Source organism: Ovis canadensis, chromosome 14 (genome assembly GCF_042477335.2).
Source record: "Ovis canadensis isolate MfBH-ARS-UI-01 breed Bighorn chromosome 14, ARS-UI_OviCan_v2, whole genome shotgun sequence".
Classification (NCBI taxonomy): Eukaryota; Metazoa; Chordata; class Mammalia; order Artiodactyla; family Bovidae; genus Ovis; species Ovis canadensis.
Window position 1 is genome coordinate 26098605 of NC_091258.1, and position 22207 is coordinate 26120811.

Below are 22207 nucleotides of genomic sequence, written 5' to 3' on the forward strand. Positions count from 1 at the left end.
TGCTTTAAGTACAGTAACTGGCATCATCAGCTGTCCTCAGCTGGAACCACGTGAGATGGCAGAAGGGATGGCGAAGGCTGTGGACAGACCACTTGCAGCAGAGGCAGCACAAACACTGGCAAACATATGAGAAGCTGCTCACACCTCAATTAAGCAATGCCAGTTAAAAGGGCACAGTACCTCTCACATTGGCAGAGATTCAGGGGAGGAGGCATGCCTGGTGCAGGTGTGGGGAAGGGAGGCCCTGTCACTGCTGCATGGTGGGGTCGCATCACAGAAGCACTCAGAAACATCACTACACCTGTGTCTGCAGAGCGGGTCCCACACTGACCTGAGCAGAAACCACAGGCAAGAGTCACCCCACAACTAGCACTCATGGCAACACCCTGAGTACACCGTCTCTTCAGACACAGAGAAATCAGAGAGCTCATACACTGATGGTGGGAATATGAGATGGAAAATGGTGCACAGGGACCTCCCTGCCTGCCAGTGCAGGGGACATGGGTTCAACCCCTGGTCCAGGAAGATTCTACATGCCGCAGAGCAACTAAGCTTGTGATCCTCAACTACTGAAACCCGCAGGCTCTGGGGCCTGAGAGCCACAATTAGTGAGCCTGTGTGCCTTACTGAAGCCCGTGCGCTCTAGAGCCTGTGTTCCATGACAAGAGAAGCCACTGCAATGAGAAGTCTGCACACTACACTGAAGAATAACCCCCGCTCACCAGAACTACAGAAAAGCCCACACACAGCACTGAAGACTCAGAGCAACCAAAATAAGTTCTTTTTTTAACTTTGCTATAAAAAATAATAATAATAAATAAACTTAAATTTTAAAAAATAATAATAACAAATAAACAAATAAAATGAGGCAGTGTTTTCCACCATGGAAACTTGAAGCAGCTCCTCAAAACATTAAAGAGAGTTACCATATGACGCAGCACTCCCAGGTACATACCCAAGAGACATGAAACATGCTGACACCAAAAGTCATAAATAAATGTTCACAGCAGCATTATTAATAATACCCCCAAAATATCAGTAACCCAATGTCTACCAACTGATGAACAGGTAAACAAGATGTGATCTCTCCTTGCAATGCTTATTATCCAGCCATTAAAAAAGGAATGAAGCTACAGTGTGAGTGAACCTTGAAAAAATTATGCCAAATGAAAACAAGCCAGATACAAAGGATACATACTCCATCTATATAAAATCGGAAAAGTGAGAAAGTAGGTTAGTGGTTTCCAGGAGTGAGGAGAGAAGGGAACAAGGAGTAAGTGCTTAATAGGTATAGAGTTTCTTTTAGGGGTGAAAATGTCTAGAATTAGGTAGCAGTGGCAATTGTACAACCTTGTAAATATAGCAAAAAAAAAAAAAACTAAATCACTCCAAAAAAGGTAAATTTTATGGTATGTGAACAATATCTCAGTTTTTAAAAATACAAACTGCATACAATTTTATGTTACTTAAAGTGAGACCCACATGAAACAGATGCTAAAGCCGTTTCAGGATCCATATCCAGAGGATCTCCTGTCCTTGCAAAGGGAAGAGAAGTTCAGAGATGGCCCCCTGCCCACAGGGACACAGAGGTGGAGAACGAGTCCAACCCTCACAAAGGAAAATCTGAGGAAATCATTTTTTTTAAAGTAATCACTTTAAGAATTTCACAAATAACATTTATTGATCATATTCATAATGGAATCTCACCCACATTCACAGCAACTCCACTACAACTAAAAATCACCTGATGATAAATAACTTGCATTGACTGAGAGAACAGCGACTATCACAGACTCTCCCTGATTTGATGGCTTTTGTTAAAGACCTTGAGGAGGATGGACATTTTTGTTGATGTTCTTGACAGTAGCCGTTGATTCCAACTTCATACCCAAAAAAGCTGGCTAGAAAGCAAAGAGAAAAGCAATTACTAGGAACTGCCCCCCAAACTGAAACCACACTGGCCTTGTAGGGCCCATGTGATGAATCTCCCCGCGGTGGAGGGTGGAGGAAGCCCCGCAGCACAGCAGCATGCACACTTGGCCACTAAGGAGCCTGCGCAGGAGACAGGGAGCCCCCCTGGCTGGCTCACTGTCCAGGCTGCAACCTGAGGCGAGGCACTCAGCCCCCTCAGCCCCCTCTCCCCTTCTGGGCTCCAAGAAGAACACCAGCTCTGCAGAAATGTAGAAGGAACTGAATAAAACAAAGGCACAGCAAGTCCAGGCCAGAAGGCAAGGGTTGACTCATCACTACTCTTCTGGGCTCCCTGTTGGGCAGGGTCGGTGCTCATCCGTTCTCCTATGGCCTCTGAGTTCTAGCAAGGCTCTGCCAGGCCAGCAGATGGGCCAGCAGCTTCTCCTGAGATAAACTGGGTGTGTGCTTTGTGGGATCTCACAGGGCACCCAACATACACCCCAGGCAGGTAAGGAATTTCTCCTAACAGCTGGTTAGTGCCTGACCTCTGCCCCAAGATCCTGGCTCAGAAGCAAACACCTCCCATAAAAGAATTAGCAATTATCCTTTGGCCCACCTGGACCACCTATTAATACTTAATATGGATTATCTACAGACAAGTTTCTATCTTTGCTCTTCCCAGAGTGGGAACCAGGGAGTCCAACTAAATTTGACATCAAGTTGGCAAACACAAAAACAAAGGTGAAACTTAAATAAAAACAAAGAAGGAAGTCTCACAGTGCTGATCCATTCAGATCATGCAAAGCTGACAGAACCCTGGCCAGCTCCTTCCTCGGGGCACTCACCCTGGAGAAGCTGCAACCCAGGTCCACTATAGGCACCTGTATGCAAATGTGCATCATGGTGTCAGATGTGACCACAGGGAGCGCCCAATACTAGGAGAGTGGCCAGGAAGGATGCAGGGAGAGGAATTTCCACTTCCAGACAAGACGGAGTGACAATGACAGAGCTGGTTTCCTATTTGAACAACTGAAAAACTGGGCAAAAGACATCTGAAACTGTTTTCAGATACTGGACATTTTCTAGAACATTCCTCTTACAACTGGGTGGAGGAGACAGACAAAAAGTAAATAAGTCAATATATGTAAATTCTAATTGTGCACATTTGCATGTTGATATGTATTTGCATGCCTTCTATTTACATATTGGTGTGTGTTTGTATATATTTATATATAGGTGTGATAAAAGAAACAGGAAGAAGAAGATGGATGGGGTAATGGTTGGGGACATGGGTAAACTGGGGCGTTAAGAGGAGGAGAAGGAGGAGGAGAGCTGTTACTGAGGGGACTAAAGCAAGTAAGGAGAGGCCCTGCAGTGAACCTGAGGTTGCCCTGGAGGCTTCCCGGGTAGTGGCAGAGGCAGAGTGGGGCCCCAGGTGAGAAATGCAGGCCTGGGCAAGGCCAGGTGTGTTCAAGGCTGGAGAAAGAGCTTTTCGATATGGAGCCTTGATAGTCGGGGCTGGGCTATGAGAGAGGCAGCAGGTTTCCCAAGGCTGTAGTGTGCTTAAACTCCAGAGGGATGGCTGATCAGGCTGGCATAAAATTCACTTCCCACTCCAACACAACAGAAGTTTGCAGAAACTGAAACCAGTGGTCTTTTGGGGGCACGGGAATTTAGAAACTTGAGAACAGGGAAGAGGTGAGGAAACAAAGGTGGGTAGATGCTCCACCACCCTACCACTGGCCCTAACCTTGATGCATCTGGTTTGTTCTTCCCTTGCATTTTCTGGAAGAAGATGTGTGTGTCAGGTATGAGCAACCGATGGTAACAACATAACAGATATCAGAGCGGTGCCTACCTCTTACCCTCTGCTGTGTGACAACCAAGTTCTCCCACACCCTCAACTCAACTAAACCCCAGGATGTAAGATAAGCCCAAGGCCACCACTACCCTACCCACACCTGCTCACCGGATGGCCTCCATGACCCGCAGCAGGGCATGGAGGAGTGTCAGGAGGCTGAGGTTGAGGGGCAGGAGGGAGGCTGGGGGGCTTTCTGGCTGCCCTGAGGCCACTGGCCCAGCCTGGTGAAGAGCCTGGAGCTGCTGCCACTTGAGGAGATGACGCCCTTCACCACAGATCCGCCAGCAGTTGTACCCAGAGCGCACATCCAGAGGGGCTTCTAGGCAGAGAAAGTGAGTCAGGCCCCGAGGGGTGTGGGGACAGGGTACTCTCGAGTCTGCACCCATGAGAGAGCCCTCAGGAAAAGGAACCAGGTGTCACAGCAAGGCAGTTCGCAGCCCTGGGGTGTGGGCACTCACGCAGCGCCCATGCAGATGAAGACAGCACAGCTATGTGTTTGTTTCTAGGGCAACTGTGGGTCTTTGTGGCTCTGTTTTCTGAGTCTTTATCTTTTAGAGCTGACTACTGAAATATTTATGAATGAAAGGATATGGTAGTTAGTGGTGATCTGCTCCACAGTAATCTTTTCCTTTTTCCTCTTTTTTTGGGAGGGCGTATAGAGTGGGTGAAGCACAGAAGAAAACAAATCATCCAGGACTTGATCAGCTGATCGTGGCTGTAGCCGAGGGAAGGGAACATGGGCTTTTGCAGAGTATCTGAAACTTCCTATAACAAGCAGTAAACAACCACCACAAACACAAATAGAATTCAAACATCTCTATCTCCTCAATGCTCTTTAGCTTTTTCAAGACCTGCTTTGGTCACATGTGACCCTCTTGATGTTATATCTCTTATTTATTTTTACTATGCTATTAATATGCTACTACTAAAAATGTAGTACCCCGACTCTAATCATACTAATATAAAATACATTCTTAACAAATAGAAACTATATTTTCTTGATAAAAAACTCTATCACAAGAGCATAAAGAAGAAAAGCACGTGAGCCCTCTATTTAAAAGATCAGAAACACAGATTTTTCTAAAATGAAAATCAGCTGGATTTGAGGCCAACGAACCATCTCTTATTTTTAGGTCACTCTGTATGAAGCTCCAGAGAAGGCAATAGCAACCCATTCTGGTACTCTTGCCTGGAAAGTCCCATGGACGGAGGAGCCTGGTGGGCTATAGTCCATGGGGTCGCTAGGAGTCAGACACGACTGAGCGACTTCACTTTCACTTTTCACTTTCATGCACTGGAGAAGGAAATGGCAACTCACTCCAGTGTTCTTGCCTGGAGAATCCCAGGGACGGGAGAGCCTGGTGGGCTGCTGTCTACGGGGTTGCACAGAGTTGGACACGACTGAAGCAACTTAGCAGCAGCAGCAGTAGCAGTATGAAGCTCAGAGAAGAGAAGGCTCCCTAACCTCCTAGTGGCAGTGAGACTGGCACTCACTCCCGTCCTGTGAAGACATTCTCATTCCTGTCCTTGAATGGGTTTGAGGCTTGAAATATTATTAACATAAATCACCTGAACCATAAAACCATGGCTGGAGTAAAAATTAATACTGATTTTTAACAGTGTTATCAATGGATGCATGATTCACTAATAAAACGACTAAGCTTTTACACTTTCTTAAAGATGCAGAGTAGTCAAAGCCAAAACAACCAATAAAAATAAACCACTAAATTGGTGACTATAGGGACTTCCCTAGTAGTCCAGTGGTTAAGGCTCTGAGCTTTCACTGCCAAGGGCAAGGGTTCAATCCCTGGTTGGGGAACTAAGATCCTACATTCAGCATGGCCAAAAATAAAATAAAATAATAATAAAGGAAACAAACCCCCCCCCAAAAAATTGGTGACTATACAGTGAGAAGAGCAGTTTCTCAGGTGGTTCTCATTCTACAGCCACTTTTTTAATAAAGTGATTTCTGGCTCTTCCACCTAAAACTTGAGGCAACGTGTTGCTATCTGTTTTGTTCACCATGCACACACACACACCCCCCAAAAGCCTCTCTTTGCTGGACTGACCTGCCCCTTTCCCACCCACAGGGATTACCTGTGACTGTCAGCTCAGACCCACGAAACCAAACTTCACCTACACATAAACAGAGCTTTCATTTTTAAATTGACAGTGCTGCTGCTAAGTCGTATCAGTCGTGTCCGACTCTGTGCAACCCCGGAGACAGCAGTCCAATAGGCTCCTCTGTCCCTGGGATTCTCCAGGCAAGAACACTGGAGTGGGTTGCCATTTCCTTCTCCAATGCATGAAAATGAAAAGGGAAAGTGAAGTCGCTCAGTCGTGTCCGACTCTTAGCGACCCCATGGACTGCAGCCCACCAGGCTCCTCCATCCATGGGATTCTCCAGGCAAGAGTACTGGAGTGGGGTGTCATTGCCTTCTCTGAAATTGACACTAGTGGAGTCCTATTGCCTGGGCTACACTGACATGTTATTCTACATTGCAATGTGTTGGGGGGTCCGTTTCATCATCCCTAACAGCTGTGGACTCTAGGTAGCCCGTGCCACAAACGCACCTCTATTTATGTCCATCCTCCCACCAAGAGACACTTAAGTTGCTTCCAATTTTTCGCCAAAGAAATCACTGCTATAGACAAACATGCGTGGAGTGCCCACAGATATTACCCAGACATGGGCTTGTTGGATTAAAGATTTTTCACATTATAAAATTTGATTGATACCTCCAAACCTCCTGTCAAAGGCTGTGACAATTCATGCTCCTCCTAACTGTGCTTTTAAAATCAGGAAAAAGTTAAGTACCTTCTACATGAAGAGGTGAGCATGAGAGGTAGTGGCCACTCATTTCCCAACCACTCTATCCCGACCTGCGCACACCCAGGCTCTGGGTGGGCCGCTCAAATCACCTGCTCATCACAAGAACCCCTTGTCAGACACCCAACTTTTCAGTTCTCTCAGTTCCTCCTCCACAGAGTCCATCAAGGGCACTCAAAAAGGGGAGGGTGTGATCTGACTGCACAAAACAGGTCCACTCCCTTGCTCACATGCAATGCAGAGAAAGCAGCCATGTCAACCATCTGTGAGGAACAGCACCTCTGCTCACTTCAGAGATGGAGAAAGTAAAGGTGCAAGTACAGACACCATCTTCTGGTGCACCGAGACTGAGCGTGTGAGGACACACGCACATCAGGCCACATTTATGGATACGTGAACACACCCTGTCATGATTATGAACTGCTGTGAACATGTGAGTATATGCTATGCCTGTCACGAACATATGAATATATGTATACACTGTATGATGAATATATGCATAAGTGTGGTGTCATGAACATACAATGTGTCACGAATACATGAATATAGAAATATGTCAACATACAAGCCTATACATTGTCATAAATACATATTTATATACAACACATACATACACAAGTCATATCATGAATTATAGAAGATTAGAGCTTAAAATACACTTCAGATGCCACCTAACCCCAGGTTGCAAATTGGTTTCATCCTGAGAGTCAATATTGATAACTGGTAGAGTCTGAGGCTTCTCTGGGTTCACTGGGAAAAGATGAGGGGTAATTAGTGTTGCCTGGTGAGGGTAGGTGTCGGAGAAGTGGTGTGTGTGCCAGACTGTGGCCTTCTCTGTGTTATACCCATCATGACAGAAGTCTACCCCACTCCCATCATGATGTTCATGAGAACCCCATCTTTCTTGGGTAGGGGGGTGATGAGACACGTGTGCACTGAGTTACCTGGGACGCCTTTAAAATTCTGCTGCCTTTTCACCACCTAGGATAAAAGATAAGAACATGGGCAATTGCATCAGCCCAGTGATCCACCAAGAGGGGGGCCCAGTGACTTAGCCTGGAGACCCCCAGAAAGGGGTCCAAGACCAGCTCAGAATGCAAGTTATGTTCTCTTTTAAAGGCCTCTAGGTTTTAATTCTGGTGACAGTTTGCTACTTGGTGACAGAAAACCAGCAGATGGAATGTGGGTGAAGGCAGAAGAAGCCTCTAACTCCAGGACACTCAGAAGGCAAGGGAGAGGAGTGGCCCTGGAACTAAGCGGGGCTGGGCCTGGCCAACGATACCCCACCACAAACACTGACCTGGAACCCAGAGCTGTGGAGGCAGCCAGACAGAGCCAAAGAGTGAGCACATACTCTTGAGCTACAGCGCCTCCCCAGAACCCTCGCTCCTTGCCTGCCAGGCTAGGGCTACAAGTGCAGGGTGCTCAGACAGGCCGAGGGAAGTGAGGTAGAGGGGAGGCAAGGAGCAGCAGGGTGGGGTGGGAAGAAAGAGGGAGGGAGGTGAGCAAGTTGGAGGAGAAAAGGGAAGAGAAAGGAGGAGAGGGGGAGGAAGAGGGGCAGAAGCGATGGGAAAGGTGGCAGCAGACCCTTCTCAGGGTGCGGTGTATCCCACCCTTCCCAACACCACCAGCACACCTGACCTGGGTCTGCCCTGAGTACCACTGGTCTCCTGTTCTCTGCTGCCCTAGGCCACAGCTTAGAGGAGACCCCCAAACACCAATGGAGGCCACTGTGGGGAAGGAAGCCGGCACCCTTCCCCTTATCTCTGGGTCCCCCTCGGCCCACCCCTCACTTTCAGGCCTTGCTGCCATACGAGCCTCCCTCTTACCTTCTTGTGAGACCTCAGGACCTGGGGCACCCAGTAGGGCATCACGGCCTGATCCCTAGGCATCGGGAGGTGGCCCCCAAAGCGGTGGCATGGGCAGGGGCATGCCTTGGCGGTTTTGGGAATATAAGACTGGACCATCTTTTGGATCTAACAGAGGAAGGGAAGAGAAGGTCCAAAGAGGGGTGGATCCACACCCTAGAAAACCTCAGCCTCAGGGATAGGGCCCTGGAGAGTGCCTCTCCTATACCCTTCCCACAGGACACCCCAACTGCCTGGCTGAGGGAGCAGGTCCCCCCATCATGATATTCCCAGGGGCGGCCAGCACCCTCATTACCCACCACCTGCACATCTGCAGGGTGTGGTGCTGTGGTGGGACACATGGGGGAAGTCAGGAGACCTGGCTCCGTCCTGAAACTGCCGACCTCCAGGAGCACCCTTGGTACCACATTTAGCCCCTCTGAGCCTCAGTGATCTCAGCAAGAGAGAGGACTCTGCCAGCACCTTGACCACACTGGTCAGAGTCTAACATGGATAGTCTTTGGTCCAGCAGTTGCACTTCTGGGACTGCATCCAGCAAAGACACGTGTGCATTTGCTCAAGAACACTCAGTGCAGCACTGACCGTAGCGACCAAACAGCCAGAATCTGGTAATAAGGCACAATAAGTAATGGACACAGGGACAAAGGGAATGGATGGCCTTGGAAAGAATGATGCAGATCTGTCTGTCCTGACATACAATGAGCACAGAGATGCAATATTAAGTGAGAAATGCAGACTGTGAATAGAGCACACTACCATTTACATCAAAAATGGTAAGAAAAAATAAAAAGAATCTGTGTGCAGTGTTGCTTGTATATGAGTTGTGGTGGGTCAGACCCTTACCCCAATGCCTCATCACCACCCCTAGCCTCACCCTTTGCCCTGCAATTCTGCAGTTCCTTCCAGAAGAGTAGACTCTGCCCCTTGACTCTGGTCAGATCATGTACTGGACTGGCCAACAGAATAAGTAGGAAGTGACAGTAGCCAGATCTGTCAGGCTGAAGACCTCACAGGTATCCAGCTGCCCTCACATCTCTGCCATGGCCACAAGACAGTGCCTGGGACAGCCTACTGACCCCGAGATCGGGATACCTGAGGCCAAGCTGCCAGCAGAGTGTCCCTCAGCCACATGAGCTATCACAGTGACTGCTGTATCAAGTAAGGTCTTAGGGTGACTTGTACATTGCTAGCCAAGCAACACAAGCATGGAAAACCTCCAGAAGGCCAAATGAGGACACCTCTGGAAGAGGTGTAGGACAGAGAGTTCTGTGTACCACACCCCCGCTGCACTGCAGGAATTTCCAACCATGTGCTCACAGCTCACATTATAAAACATAATCAAAACTACTTTGAGTAACCCTTGCAACCTCCTGAGGCCACGGGAGGACTACACTGGAGCCTGGGTGTAAGGTGTGCTGCCAAGCACAGGCAATGCCGTAGGAAGGAGGAAGGGAGTCCTGGACCTCCTCCAAAGGAGACAAGACGAGGCCTGGAAACCCGGGATCTCCCTGCACCCTGGCTCCTTGTCACCATGGCACAGGATCCCTCTCAAATAGGACCCTTTTGCCCGCCAGGATAAGGATACTCTGGCCACTTCTACTCAATCCACCCATGCCTGCTAAGCCCGTTCTCCATGGCAGGTGCTGCACTAGAAGCAACAAGACCCCATACTGCCCACAGCAGCTCCCTGCACAGCACCGTCCACTGGGAAAGAAGAAACACTGGGACTCAGGGAGCAGAGCTGGGAGAACGTTCAGGCCAGAGGGACAGCTAGGTGGAGAATCAAGAGAGCAACCATGCCTGCTGAGAGTCCCAAAGACATGACAAGAGAGCTACCAGGGCACCCACACAGCAATCATTCCTCCTCTTGTTAAAAGAAACCAACTTTGTTTACGATGCAAGGCGGCCAGGTCAGGGATCAGCCAGCCCCACTTGCCAACAAAGGGTCTAGGGGGTAAGGGGACAAAAAAGCTTGGGCTTCTGGGAATGTTTTATCCCTCAAAAGGAGGAGAAGGTAGGAGGTAAGCTTTTGGAAGGCTCTGAAAGACTCACTTTCTGCCATGTGCATTGTCATATAAGACAGAGACCCAAGGCCAACATCTAAAACCACTAGAAATGAAAAATAACACCAACTCTACACAAAGTCTTCCTGAAAATGGAAAAGATTCATTTCTGATAAAAGCTCTCAACCAACTAGAAATAGAAGTGAAATCCTCAGCCTGATAAAAGGCAACCATGATCCACCACTGTGCTGGGGACAGGCATGCCTAAGCAAGATCCAGAAAAGACTTAATTATTAAATTGATAATTGGACTTCATCAAAATTTAAAACTTCTGCTCTTTGAAAGACAGTGATAAGAGAATTAAAAGACAAGTCAAAAACGTGGAGAACTTGCAAACCAAATATCTAATAAAGAACTTGTATCCAGATATATAAAGAACTCTCAATATTCAGTAATTTTAAAAAAAAGCAACTCAACTTTTTTAATGGGCAAAATACTTGAACAGACAGAAATTAAGTAAGATATGCATATGGTAAAAATATATGAAGATATGCTCAACATCATTAGTAACTATGGAAATAAACAAGTTAAAGCCTCAATGAGAGGGAATTCTCTAGTGGTCCAGGGGTTGGGACTCTGCACTTTCACTGCCTGGAGTGCAGGTTCAGTCCCTTTTCAGGGAACTGAGATCCCATAATCTTTGAAACCAAAATTTTAAAAATGTTTTAATTAAAAAAAAATACAATGAGATAAACACCTATTAAGATGGCCATAAATTAAAACACTCACCAAGCCAAGCATTCATGAAGACATGAAGGAACCAGAACTTTATACATTGTTGGGAAGAATATAAAATAGAACAACCATCTTTGCAAAACAGTTGGCAGTTTCTTAGAAAACTAAACATACGCCTCCCATACAATGTAGCAATACCTTTCCTAGGTGCTTGCCCAAGAAAAATGAAGGCTGCTGCTGCTGCTGCTGCTAAGTCGCTTCAGTCCTGTCCGACTCTATGCGACCCCATAGACGGTAGCTCACCAGGCTCCCCCATCCCTGGGATTCTCCAGACAAGAACACTGGAGTGGGTTGCCATTTCCTTCTCCAATGCATGAAAGTGAAAAGTGAAAGTGAAGTCGCTCAGTTGTGTCTGACTCTTAGCGACCCCATGGACTGCAGCCCACCAGGTTTCTCCGTCCGTGGGATTCTCCAGGCAAGAGTACTGGAGTGGGGTGCCATTGCCTTGTCCAAAAATGAAGGCATGTTCACACAAAGACTTATACACAAATGTTCACAGCAGCTTTATTTGTTGGACAAAATAGAAAAAAAACTGGAAATGATCCACACGTCTTTCACTGGATGAATGGTCTACCCATATAACAACACACTACTCAGCAGTAAAAAGGAATGAACTATCAATGAACACAACCATACAGATGAATCTCAAAAATAGTCACGCTGAGCAAAAGAAGCCCCTGGAGAAGGAGATGGCAACTCACTCCAGTATTCTTGCCTGGGAAATCCCATGGACAGAGGAGCCTGGTGGGCTATATATAGTCCATGGAGCCACAAAGAGGCAGACACAACTCAGCGACTAAACCACCACCACCACAAAAGAAACCAGACCAAAAAAAAAAAGCACATACTATACGATTCCATTTACATAAAATTCAAGGAAATGCAAATGAATCTATAGTGACAGAAACAGACCCATGGTTGCCTGGGGACTGTGGGGAGAGAGGGTTGAGTGGAATTACAAAAGGGAACAAGGAGGACTTCTCTAGTGGTTCAGTAGTTAAGAATCCGCCTGCCAATGCATGGTTCGTGAGTTCAATCCCTGGTTCAGGAAGATTCTACAAGACAGGAAGCAGCTAAGCCCGTGCACCACAACCACCGAGCCCACACTCCAGAGGCCACAAGCTGCATCTACTGAGCCTTTGTGCTGCAACTACTGGAGTCCATACTCCACAACAAGAGAAGCCACCGCAGAGAGAAGTCCGTGCACTGCAACTAGAGTAGCCCCCACTCACCCCAACCAGGGAAAAGCCTGAGCACACCAATGAAGACCCAGCACAGCAAAACATAAATAAACAAATACAATTTTGAAAAGGGTACAAGGAAACCTTTCAGGGTTGTGTACATGTACTGCACTATACCATTTTATACGAGGGTCTTGAGCACCCTGGATTTTGGTATCTACATGCATCCTGGAACCAATCCCCTGTGAATATCTAGAGATGACTGTACATTATCACAATTACGGTGGTGGTTTCATGGGAGTGTGCATATGTCAAGATTTATCAAACAGGACATTTCATATGTGTGCCATTTTATCACATGTCAATCATATCTCCATAAATCTGAACCTCTGATTCAAGTCACCTACCTGATTTTGGGGTCTCAAGGAGAGAGGGACCCAGTAAGGTAGTGCTGCCTTAGCCCTGGGCACTGGCAGGTAGCCCCCAAATTTGGCCTGGCACTCACAGCAGATGGGCTCTCGATGAACAGGGCTGGGGACAGGACACATCTGAGCAAGAGGCAGACAAAACAGAATTTAATGTGGTGCTGCATTAGTGATGCAAGCCAAGGCACTCTCTGAATGGTAAATCCACACTCAGAGGGAGCAAGGTTAAGACATGGCATCCAGGGCAAGTGCAGGGACAGGGGCCTCGGCTGCTGCAGACTCTCCCGAGATCCTCCACAGTCACTTGGAGGGGGACCACAGGGCCTGCAGACCCAGTGTGCTGGGATGTGCAATCACTTACAGTCACATAACTATGAGCAAGTCTTGAATCTCTCTTTCTAAAAATGGAGAAATACAACCAACTCTAGGATAGATGACTGCTCTTTCTGCGGTTGTCCACATCAGTCTGCATACAGAACTTTGTTTGTAAAACCTTCCACATCCATCCCATGTGATCCCACCACACCCACAGGCTGGGGGAGAGGGAAAGTCATCCTCCCCAGGAGCAGATAGAGCTGCCCAGAACAGATACATTAAGGAACAGCATTGGTTCTCCCATGCCTCCTAAACCCCTGTCTCAAGGTAGCATGAGGCACTGAGGGGCAGAGAATGCAGTGGGTGACCCTATATAGAGACTTGGGGGCTTGCATGGCCCCTTAAACCATGGACCCCACTGGCTGACACACCCTCTCATGAGATGCTGCTTCTGGACCCACATTTTCTGCTCTACTTCCCACCAAAGGGCATGTCAGGGTTAGGGCAAAGTGCTTGAGGTTTGCTTTCCTTACCGAATGATCGATGAGACACACTTCTTTCCCAAAAGCTGGAAATGTGCTTCTTTTCCTAGAAAAGAAGAAGGCTTAGAAACTTCTGGACTTTGTGTACATTGGAGGCACGGATGCTAGTATGACAGCCTGAGCCAGCCTGGCTCATATCATTACACCCCAAGAGTGGAACATGAAAGTGAAAGTTTAGTCGCTCAGTCGTGTCTCTTTGCAACCCCGTTGACTGTAGCCTACCAGGCCCCTCTGTCCATGGGATTTTCCAGGCAAGAGTACTGGAGTGGGTTGCCGTTCCCTCCTCCAGAGGATCTTCCCAACCCAGGGATCGAACTCAGGTCTCCCACATTGTAGGCAGACGCTCTACTGTCTGAGCCACCAGGGAAGTCCTAGTCAACTGCCCCCCAAGAGTGGAAAGGGTCATCATTCTGAGCCTAAGAGGGGGCAGAGGGTGACAACAGAAGCAGGTAGATACACACTCACATGCTAAGGTCTAGGGGTTCCCATATGTTGAGCTATTGTGGAATCCTGCATCCTCAAAGGGCTTAGCTGGAATCATCCTGGGTTGGGAAGATGCCCTGGAGAAGGAAATAGCAACCCACTCCAGTATTCTTGCCTGGAGAATCCCATGGACAGAGGAGCCTAGTAGGCTACAGTCCATGGGCTCGCAAGAGTCGGATATGACTTAGCAACTAAACCACCACCACCAGGCACACTGCAGCTAAACCTATGCTAGGACCTTTAGACAGGAACATTCCAACCTGGTGAGAACTTTCCAAGATGTGTAGCTGCCAACCACAATACATGCTTTATCATACACCCTGAGCTTACTTAGAATTCTGAAGGAAAATACTGTCAAAACTGTACATCTAATGAAATTCTTTGCAGTAAAAAAAAAAAAATTGGATGCTTTGTCTCTTTGGCTGACAAAGCTTTTGGAGCTACACAGATTCTATTACTCTTCCCCATTCTCCCCACAACAAATTGCTAGTATGTTGGCCACCATATGGAGAGTGTCCAGTGAGCATAAAACCAAAACAAAGCAAAACTTCCAGCTTTCCTAATAGCATATTTAACATGGCAATGGTAAGAGTGATATCATCATAATAATCACTATTTTGCTATCTATTTACAGTAATAGCTTCAGATCACAGAGCTCAACTCCCACACCTGATCCTTGACAACACAGAATATGGGATGTTGCCCTGCACAGTACCCAAGCCCCCTAACAATCATAAGAGCATTGTTATTTCCTTTGTGGAGGCCAAACCTCCAGCCCAGAAGGTGAAGCCAGTTAGTCCCAGAGACAGGCTCAGAATCTCATAACCCAAGTCAACCCAATGAAACTCATTCTCATTGTTGTTATTCAGTTGTGTCTGATTCTGCAACCCCATGGTGCAGTATGTCAGGCTTCCCTCATTCTGGTACTTTGTGTTAAAATTACTAGGAAAGGAAATCTCCTTTTCTGTTGAAGTTGCAAGATCTTTTCCAGAGGTGTTGGTGGTCATTTTGCCCCCAGAGGGGAAGAAAACAAAGCTGAAAGATGGAGACAACAGTCCCTGACCACAGTCCTTAAGCATCTGTATACGTCAGTTCCTGACGACATACATGACAGCCTCAATTAGTCAGTGAATTGCCTTTCCTGCTTATATGATGTAGTGTGGTGTCTTCCCTGCCTACCTTTTACAAGCTACTATGGGACGGGGTCGGAGAAGGCAATGACAACCCATTCCAGTACTCTTGCCTGGAAAATCCCAGGATGGAAGAGCCTGGTAGGCTGTAGTCCATGGGGTCGCTGGAGAGTCGGACACAACTGAGCGACTTCACTTTCACTTTTCACTTTCATGCATTGGGGAAGGAAATGGCAACCCACTCCAGCATTCTTGCCTGGAGAATCCCAGGGACAGGGGAGCCTGGTGGGCTGCTGTCTATGGGGTCGTGCAGAGTCAGACACGACTGAAGCGACTTAGCAGCAGCAGCAGGAGCAGCAGCATGGGACAGGGTGACCTGAGGCTATTGGGGCTCCCCAGATGACTCAGGTCCAGGTTCCCTCAGATGACTCTCAGTCCAGGGCCCCCCTAAGTGACTCAGGGTCTGGGGCCTCCCAGTGGACTCGAGGTCCAGATCGCCTCAGGTGACTCGGGGTCTGGGGTGCCCCAGCTGACTCAGGGTCGGTGTCCCCAGGTGACACAGATCCTGGGGCCCCCTCAGGTGACTCAGGGTCTGCGTTCCCCTCAGGTGACTTGGGGTCTGGGGCCCCCTCAGGTGACTTGGGGTGTGGGGAGCCCCCAGGTGACTCGGGGTCCGGGGCCCCCTCAGGTAACTCGGGTGCCGGACCCCTTGTGTGGCGCGGCGGCTCAGCATGCAGGACTGAGGGAGGCACCTGCCTGTCATGACGCGCTCGGGGTGAGTGTGCGCTGACAGACCGAACGGACACCCAAGAGCTCCCAGAAATGCCCGCCACGATTCTGCTAAGTTATGGTGAGGGCGGTGACGAAGCTCAAGATGACAGCCATGACGAAAGTCGGGGCTGGCTCACGCGTGTCACTCCTCCTTCGGGCCCGCCCCTCACACAGGCCCTCACACCGCCCCGTCAGTCCCCGGGACCGCCCTCGACCTCGAAAGCCCCACCTCTTCCGCCCTCCCGCTCCTCTGAGGCCAGGCTCTTCCGGCGACAGCACTCTATTAGCTCTCGATTGGCTCCCTATTAGCCAATCAGATGCTGCATTCTATACATGTTTACTTACCTGGCATCTGATTGGGCTCTGAAAGCACAGGGCTCGCGATCGGCGGAGCGGGCGGGGCCGGGAGCGGGCCGCTTCGGGGGCGGGGCGAGCCGGGGGCGGGCCGGGGGCGGCCGGGGGCGGCCGGGGGCGGGCCGGGGGCGGAGGTCGGGCTAGGCGCACGTGAAGACTTCTCGGTCGTGGTCTGGACCTTGCCTAGGTGGGCGTCGGCCTCGGAAGACACGCCTTTCCCCGCCCGATCCCGGGAAAGCCCACTCACTGTTTCCTGCAGACGGGCCTGCGGGGCTGCAGGGCACAGTAAACGCGGTTATCTGTCCCCTGGAGGGAGAGAAAGAGGTGCGCGATGCGGGCCCAGAGCCCATTCGAGAACCGCGGAGCATCTCGGTAGGAGTGTGTCCCACGCAGGACCTGGGACGTTTTTGTATTTGAAGTCTTTCCTTGTTTTTCTGACGCTGAGATTTAACTGGGCGCCTGGCCTGTCACTGGCTGAATCGGACTCAAATTGTGACTTCTGAGGGTGTGTGTTTCTGAAGCAACCGAGGGTTCGAAGGCCGTGGAATTAAGAACAACTGATTGTAGTATCTCTTGAAAACAAACTTTTCAGTGTTTGCTAACTTTTTTTTTCTTTTTGGCCACACTTCAGCTTGTGAGATTTCAGTTCCCTGACCAGGGACTGAATCCCAGCCCCAGCAGTGAAAGCCCGGAATCCTAACCTCTAGATCACTAAGGAACTCCCTTTTTTTGCTGACTTTAATGTTCTCAACTAATACTAATATTTGATCAAACCATCATAAGCAACGGTAGCCCTGGTGGGCCACATTTCCATGTGCTGCCATCTAGCCATGGACAAACAGGATTTCCCAGGCACTACTTGGGTTTCACGGCCCTTTCATTAAACTGGTAAGTTTATGACCTATGAACAGGGCTGAGCTTCCAGCCAGTTCCCACCCTGTAGGTTCTCCTGGCTAGCACCCATGCTGATTGGGCAGCACCCCCACTATATTAGTTGCTAATTATTTATTTTATACTGTCTTTTAGCTGCTAATTATTTTGGACACCACCCCCTGCCTGTGTATCTGTATAAACAATGTCAGCACTGGTCTCTTAATAGCTAATGACAAAATTTGTCGAGGAATCTCACCATTAGCCTAGTATTTTATTTATGGCTGTCTCGTCTTTGCCAGTCTTGGAGGGCCCTTGGGATTCCTTGTCATCTCTATTCTCCTGAGCCCACTGGAATATCGTGGTAACACAGAAGACAGGTTTATGCCTCCCAAGCCCCGCAGAAACCCTGGCCCTCACCACTCTTGACACTGTCATGCCATTTCACGTCAAGTGCAACTCATCACCATTTCCACCAAAAATGGCTAAAATTAAAAGGACTGACAGTACCAAGTTTGTAGAGGGTGTGGCAGCTGGAACCCTCACACCTTACACACCAGATAAAACCATATAGCCAAACTGGCAGTATTTACAATGTCTAAACATGTGAATATCCTGTGACTAAGCAATTCCCCACGCAAGGTAATCACCCAAGATAATAGAGCTTATGTCCACCAGAAGACATCAACAAAAACACACACAGTGCCAGCCCAGCCAGCAGCTGGAGGACAGCCACTTCTCACTCCTTCACACGTATCCGTGTGAAAACAGATATCTGTATCTTTGAGAACATTCCTAAAAAAGCATGTATTGCTAGTAACCCAGAAAAGAACCAAAAAGTTGTGGTTTGATTTTGAGTTTGGCTTGTTATTTCAAGATCATCTTGCCTAAATGATCTGTGACAGTTTTCACAAACCTAAATCCTGTAGGTTAAGTGAAATCATGATTTTCAAATAGTCTAAGCAAGAACTGTAATTTTTAAGTTCTCATGTCCCATGACTTTGGGGTCTTTCTGAGGTTGAAGCCAAGCTGCACAGTGGTTCAGGTCAAGGTTACACCAGGCGCCACCACCGTCACAGCCCTGAATACAGGACTCGCTTTTTCACCTAGATGGGGGCCCTGCATGATGTGACAGGTTCCCACTGGTGACCAGCCTGCTGTCAACTCTGCTGCCCCCAACCTTACCCTTTTCCTGTGGGCCCACAGGCTTCACCTCACCAACCGGGACAGCTAGACTTCTCTCTTCGGCGGCTGTGACAGCAGCGTCTTGGCCTCCTCCCTCCTTCACTGTGAGCTCCTGCAGTCTGCTGGGGGGACACAGGACCACTGTCATGCTTCTCTCACTGTCATCGGGGCACTATGAAATGGCCAGGCCAGGCCGCCAGGCCAGGAGAGTCTTCTCATTTCCAACTGCCTGTGTCACTGTCTCACCCCCACCCCCAAGGTGCCAGGGACCCCGTTCTAGCACTCGCCCTGAGATCACCGAAGCATCCTCTAGGAGAGGCCTCAGCACTGTTTCCCCCACACCCATGGCAGCCCGTGGGAGCTTGCCTTCCAATAGAACTGTGGAACTCTGTGAACAGGAGAGACATTCCATGGTGATGCGGCCATCTGCCCGGGCTCCCATACCCACACAGACCCACACCAGTGCTCTGTTGTTGTTCAGTCACTGTCGCGTCTGACTCTTTGAGACCCCACAAACTGCAGCACACCAGGCTTCCCTGTCCTTCACTATCTCCCAGAGTTTTCTCAAACTCATATCCATTGAGTCGGTGATGCCATCCAACCATCTCATCCTCTGCCGCCCCCTTCTTCTCCTGTCCTCAATCTTTCCCAGCATCAGGATCTTTTCCAATGAGTTGGCTCTTCTCATCAGGTGGCCAAAGTATTGGAGCTTCAGCTTCAGCTCAGTCCTTCCAATGAATATTCAGAGTTGATTTCCTTTAGGATTGACTGGTTTGATATTCTTGCTGTCCAAGGGATTCGCAAGAGTCTTCTCCAGCACCACAGTTGGAAAGCACAAATGCGTTATCATACGTATAAACTATGTCTGTGGTATTAAAAATTCATGGGGGGGTATTAGGGGGCAAATATCTACAATGGCTCTTTGGAGGGAGATGATAATGAATGAAAGAAGCCAGGTTAAAAGAGCTACATACTAAGTAATTCCATTTATTGGACATTCTAGGAAAGGCCAAACAATGGAGATGGAGGGATGGAGGGCCATCTGTTTGGATGGAGGCCAAACGATAGGGATGGAAGACAGAGGAGTGGTTTAAGAAGGGGCAGCACCAGGGATTTTGAGGAGGATGGAACATTCTATATCCTGACCGTGGTGCCTGTTCACAGCTCTGTGTGTTGGTAAACTTAAACACATGTACTTACACTAAAAATTTACATAAAGTACATCTCAAAGAACCTAGCCAAGAAATAAAAAAGGACAGCTCAACCATTCCCACAATAGTGCCAAGCTTCCAGCCCTCCTTCCCCCAAGTTTCCTCTCCTGGGAAGGAGCCTGAGAGGCAGCCTTCCATCACTTACAGATTTTCAAGTCAAAGTGGGGGGAAAGTTCTGAAACCTTTACCCTAGAGGCATATCTTCGCTGGGTTCACCTTGCTGGCTGGGGTCACACAGCATGCAGTGACCCAAAGGGCCCACTAGAGGGTGGGCTATAAAGGGACCTGGTCACAGGGAGCAAAAGCCCCCAGGCCTGCCAAAGCAGCCCCCTGCAGTGGGGAAGGGCGAGCTCGGTGCCTTCAGGGATGGGAAATGAAGTGACACCCCAGATGGAGGGCAGAACTCAGCCCCAACCCTTCTCAGGAATCCAGGCCCAGCTGGATGGGGACGTGATGTAGTTTTACCTTCTACACTATTTGAATGTTTCACAAGAATATTACTCTTGTAAACAGGTGAAAATAATACATAAATGAGCTCCTCAGCTGTCTACTCAGCCACTGAGCACGTCCCTGCCCTTATCTATGCCACCCTTCGGTTCTCAGAAATGGCAACTTAGACTTCAGACCAAGAGAACCCACTGCAGCCCTGCCCCTGGGGAGAGGGTACAGGTCCCAGACCAAATGGAGGGATCCAGGGGCCTACCATTGTCTGGGTTCCCAAGGGTCACTCACCACTCTGTTCCATAACTGGGAAAATCACAACTATCCAGACCGGGTGTAAGAAGCACAGGCCCCTCAGGGAGGCCCCACCCCCGCACTGGTGACCCAGTCCCCTCTGTCGACCAACAACCACTCTCCTGTGATTGGCCCTTGCCCACATCCAGAGCCCATGTCACTTAGGGCTCCAGGCACCATCTGAATCATAACCCAAAAGAAACAAACTATGAAGCACACAAGATTTCGAAAGCTACTTTATGGAGAAACAGCATCCCAAGGTTGTCGTCCAGGTCACAAGTCAGACCTTCCTGGGATCCTGACCCTGCCCCACCTGGCAAGCCAGAGCAGATGCCTGAGAGTGATCACAGCCTCCATCTCAACTGCTGTCTTCATCATTTGGGGGGTGGGGTTTCAAGATCAAACAGGTGCATGTTTTTCTTCTCCAAGCAGGCTTCATGATCTCAAACCACAACCAAAATTAGAATTAGGCTTAAAAAAAAAAAAAAAAAAAAGGCAAAGGGTTCTTATCCCTTCACATGTTCTGGCAGGTCTCCCTGCAAGCACAGAAAGGACCCAGAAGAAGGCTACTTTTCTGCTGGAGCCTCAGGTGTCACTGCTGGTGACCCTGGGCCCCGGAAGGCTGGCCTGCCGGCTGTTGAGCTATAAACAACACAGCACTCCATGTGGTTCCCATTCACAGTATCAGGCAAACTGACGGCATGTGGCTTTCTTCTCTGTCTAAATAGTTCTGAGAACATACAAAGTACACTGCAGATCTTCTCCCAAAAGTGAAGACAGAGAACGTATCCTATGTTAACACTGGGATGGACTCTGTGAACTGAGGCATCTTACCCTCAAGGCAGGTGAGGACTACATGAGAACACTCACATCAGGATTCTTAAAGGTTAAAACATGAAAGTATCCAGGAGAACACAGCTACCAAGTCACAGTCAGGTGCTCCCAGTCCACACTTGAGATACCACAGTCACAAGGAACTCAGGGAATTCCCCAAATGACAAGGGGCCGAGCAGGTTTATGACCCACTCCGGCTCAGCTCACAAGCACTAAAAAGACCTTTCAGCGGCAGTGGGAGAAAGCCCAGGCAACCTGAAAAGTGAAGTCCTGAAGTGTCAGACAAGAGGGCGGCTGGCTGAGGGAGGAGTCTGGCCCTCTGGGAAAGACTCCAAGTTGTCAATGAGAAAGGCAGGACAGCTTCACCCCTGGGCTTGTTCTGCAGGCAGCGGGAATGTAGCTAGTTAGACGGCTGTGCGCTTTCCCACCCTCCTCATCGGCCAGGGACACAGGTACCCTGCACAGAGCGGGGACACCAGGCCTGGTGTCAGGGCCGGAGGGGACAAGGGGAGGAGCCGGGCAGCAGTGGCCTGGAGCACAGCCACAGTGAGCTGGACTGTCCCAGAGGAGGGGCCAGGGCAAGGCTAGGAAGGGAGGTTCCAGTCTGAACCGACAGAGGAAGGAAATTGAAACCCTCCCAACACAATGCCCCTAAACCTGTTCTCACCCAGCATTAGATGCTGGAACTCTGAGCCCCGGGAGGCACGGCGGGAGGGCAAGGAACAGATCCGGGTATAGTGCCAGGCCTACATCATGAAGCCAAAAAAATAAGGTCATTTGACACAGCCTCACACCAAACACCTCCAGCCCCAACATGAAGAATGCCCTTGACCTGTGTCTGAAATCTCCAATCACGTTTCTAATCGACTCCCAGAGCGTGGAGCCCTCCAGGTATGCAGAGGT

At 49.0% G+C, this 22207-nt stretch overlaps 1 protein-coding gene across 1 annotated transcript; it reads right to left on the bottom strand.

Moving 5' to 3' along the window:
* Positions 1-1662: 1662 nt before the first annotated feature.
* Positions 1663-16268, bottom strand: C14H16orf95 (chromosome 14 C16orf95 homolog). Its single transcript, XM_069552624.1, has 7 exons — positions 16097-16268; positions 13723-13777; positions 12857-12997; positions 8432-8578; positions 7547-7583; positions 3881-4091; positions 1663-1901 (listed from the first exon to the last, which is right to left on the bottom strand). The coding sequence occupies exons 1-7, from the start codon at positions 16105-16107 to the stop codon at positions 1883-1885; spliced, it is 621 nt and encodes a 206-aa protein (XP_069408725.1). The 5' UTR covers positions 16108-16268; the 3' UTR covers positions 1663-1882.
* Between the last annotated feature and the right edge of the window lie 5939 nt (positions 16269-22207).

Bases quoted from the DNA above. Each gene is read 5' to 3' on its own strand.
- C14H16orf95 (XM_069552624.1), bottom strand. The intron at 12,998-13,722 runs GTAAGGAAAGCA...CCTCTTGCTCAG, and splicing joins TGTGTCTCATCGATCATTCG to ATGTGTCCTGTCCCCAGCCC. The intron at 8,579-12,856 runs GTAGGTGACTTG...TTCCTCTGTTAG, and splicing joins CCTTGAGACCCCAAAATCAG to ATCCAAAAGATGGTCCAGTC.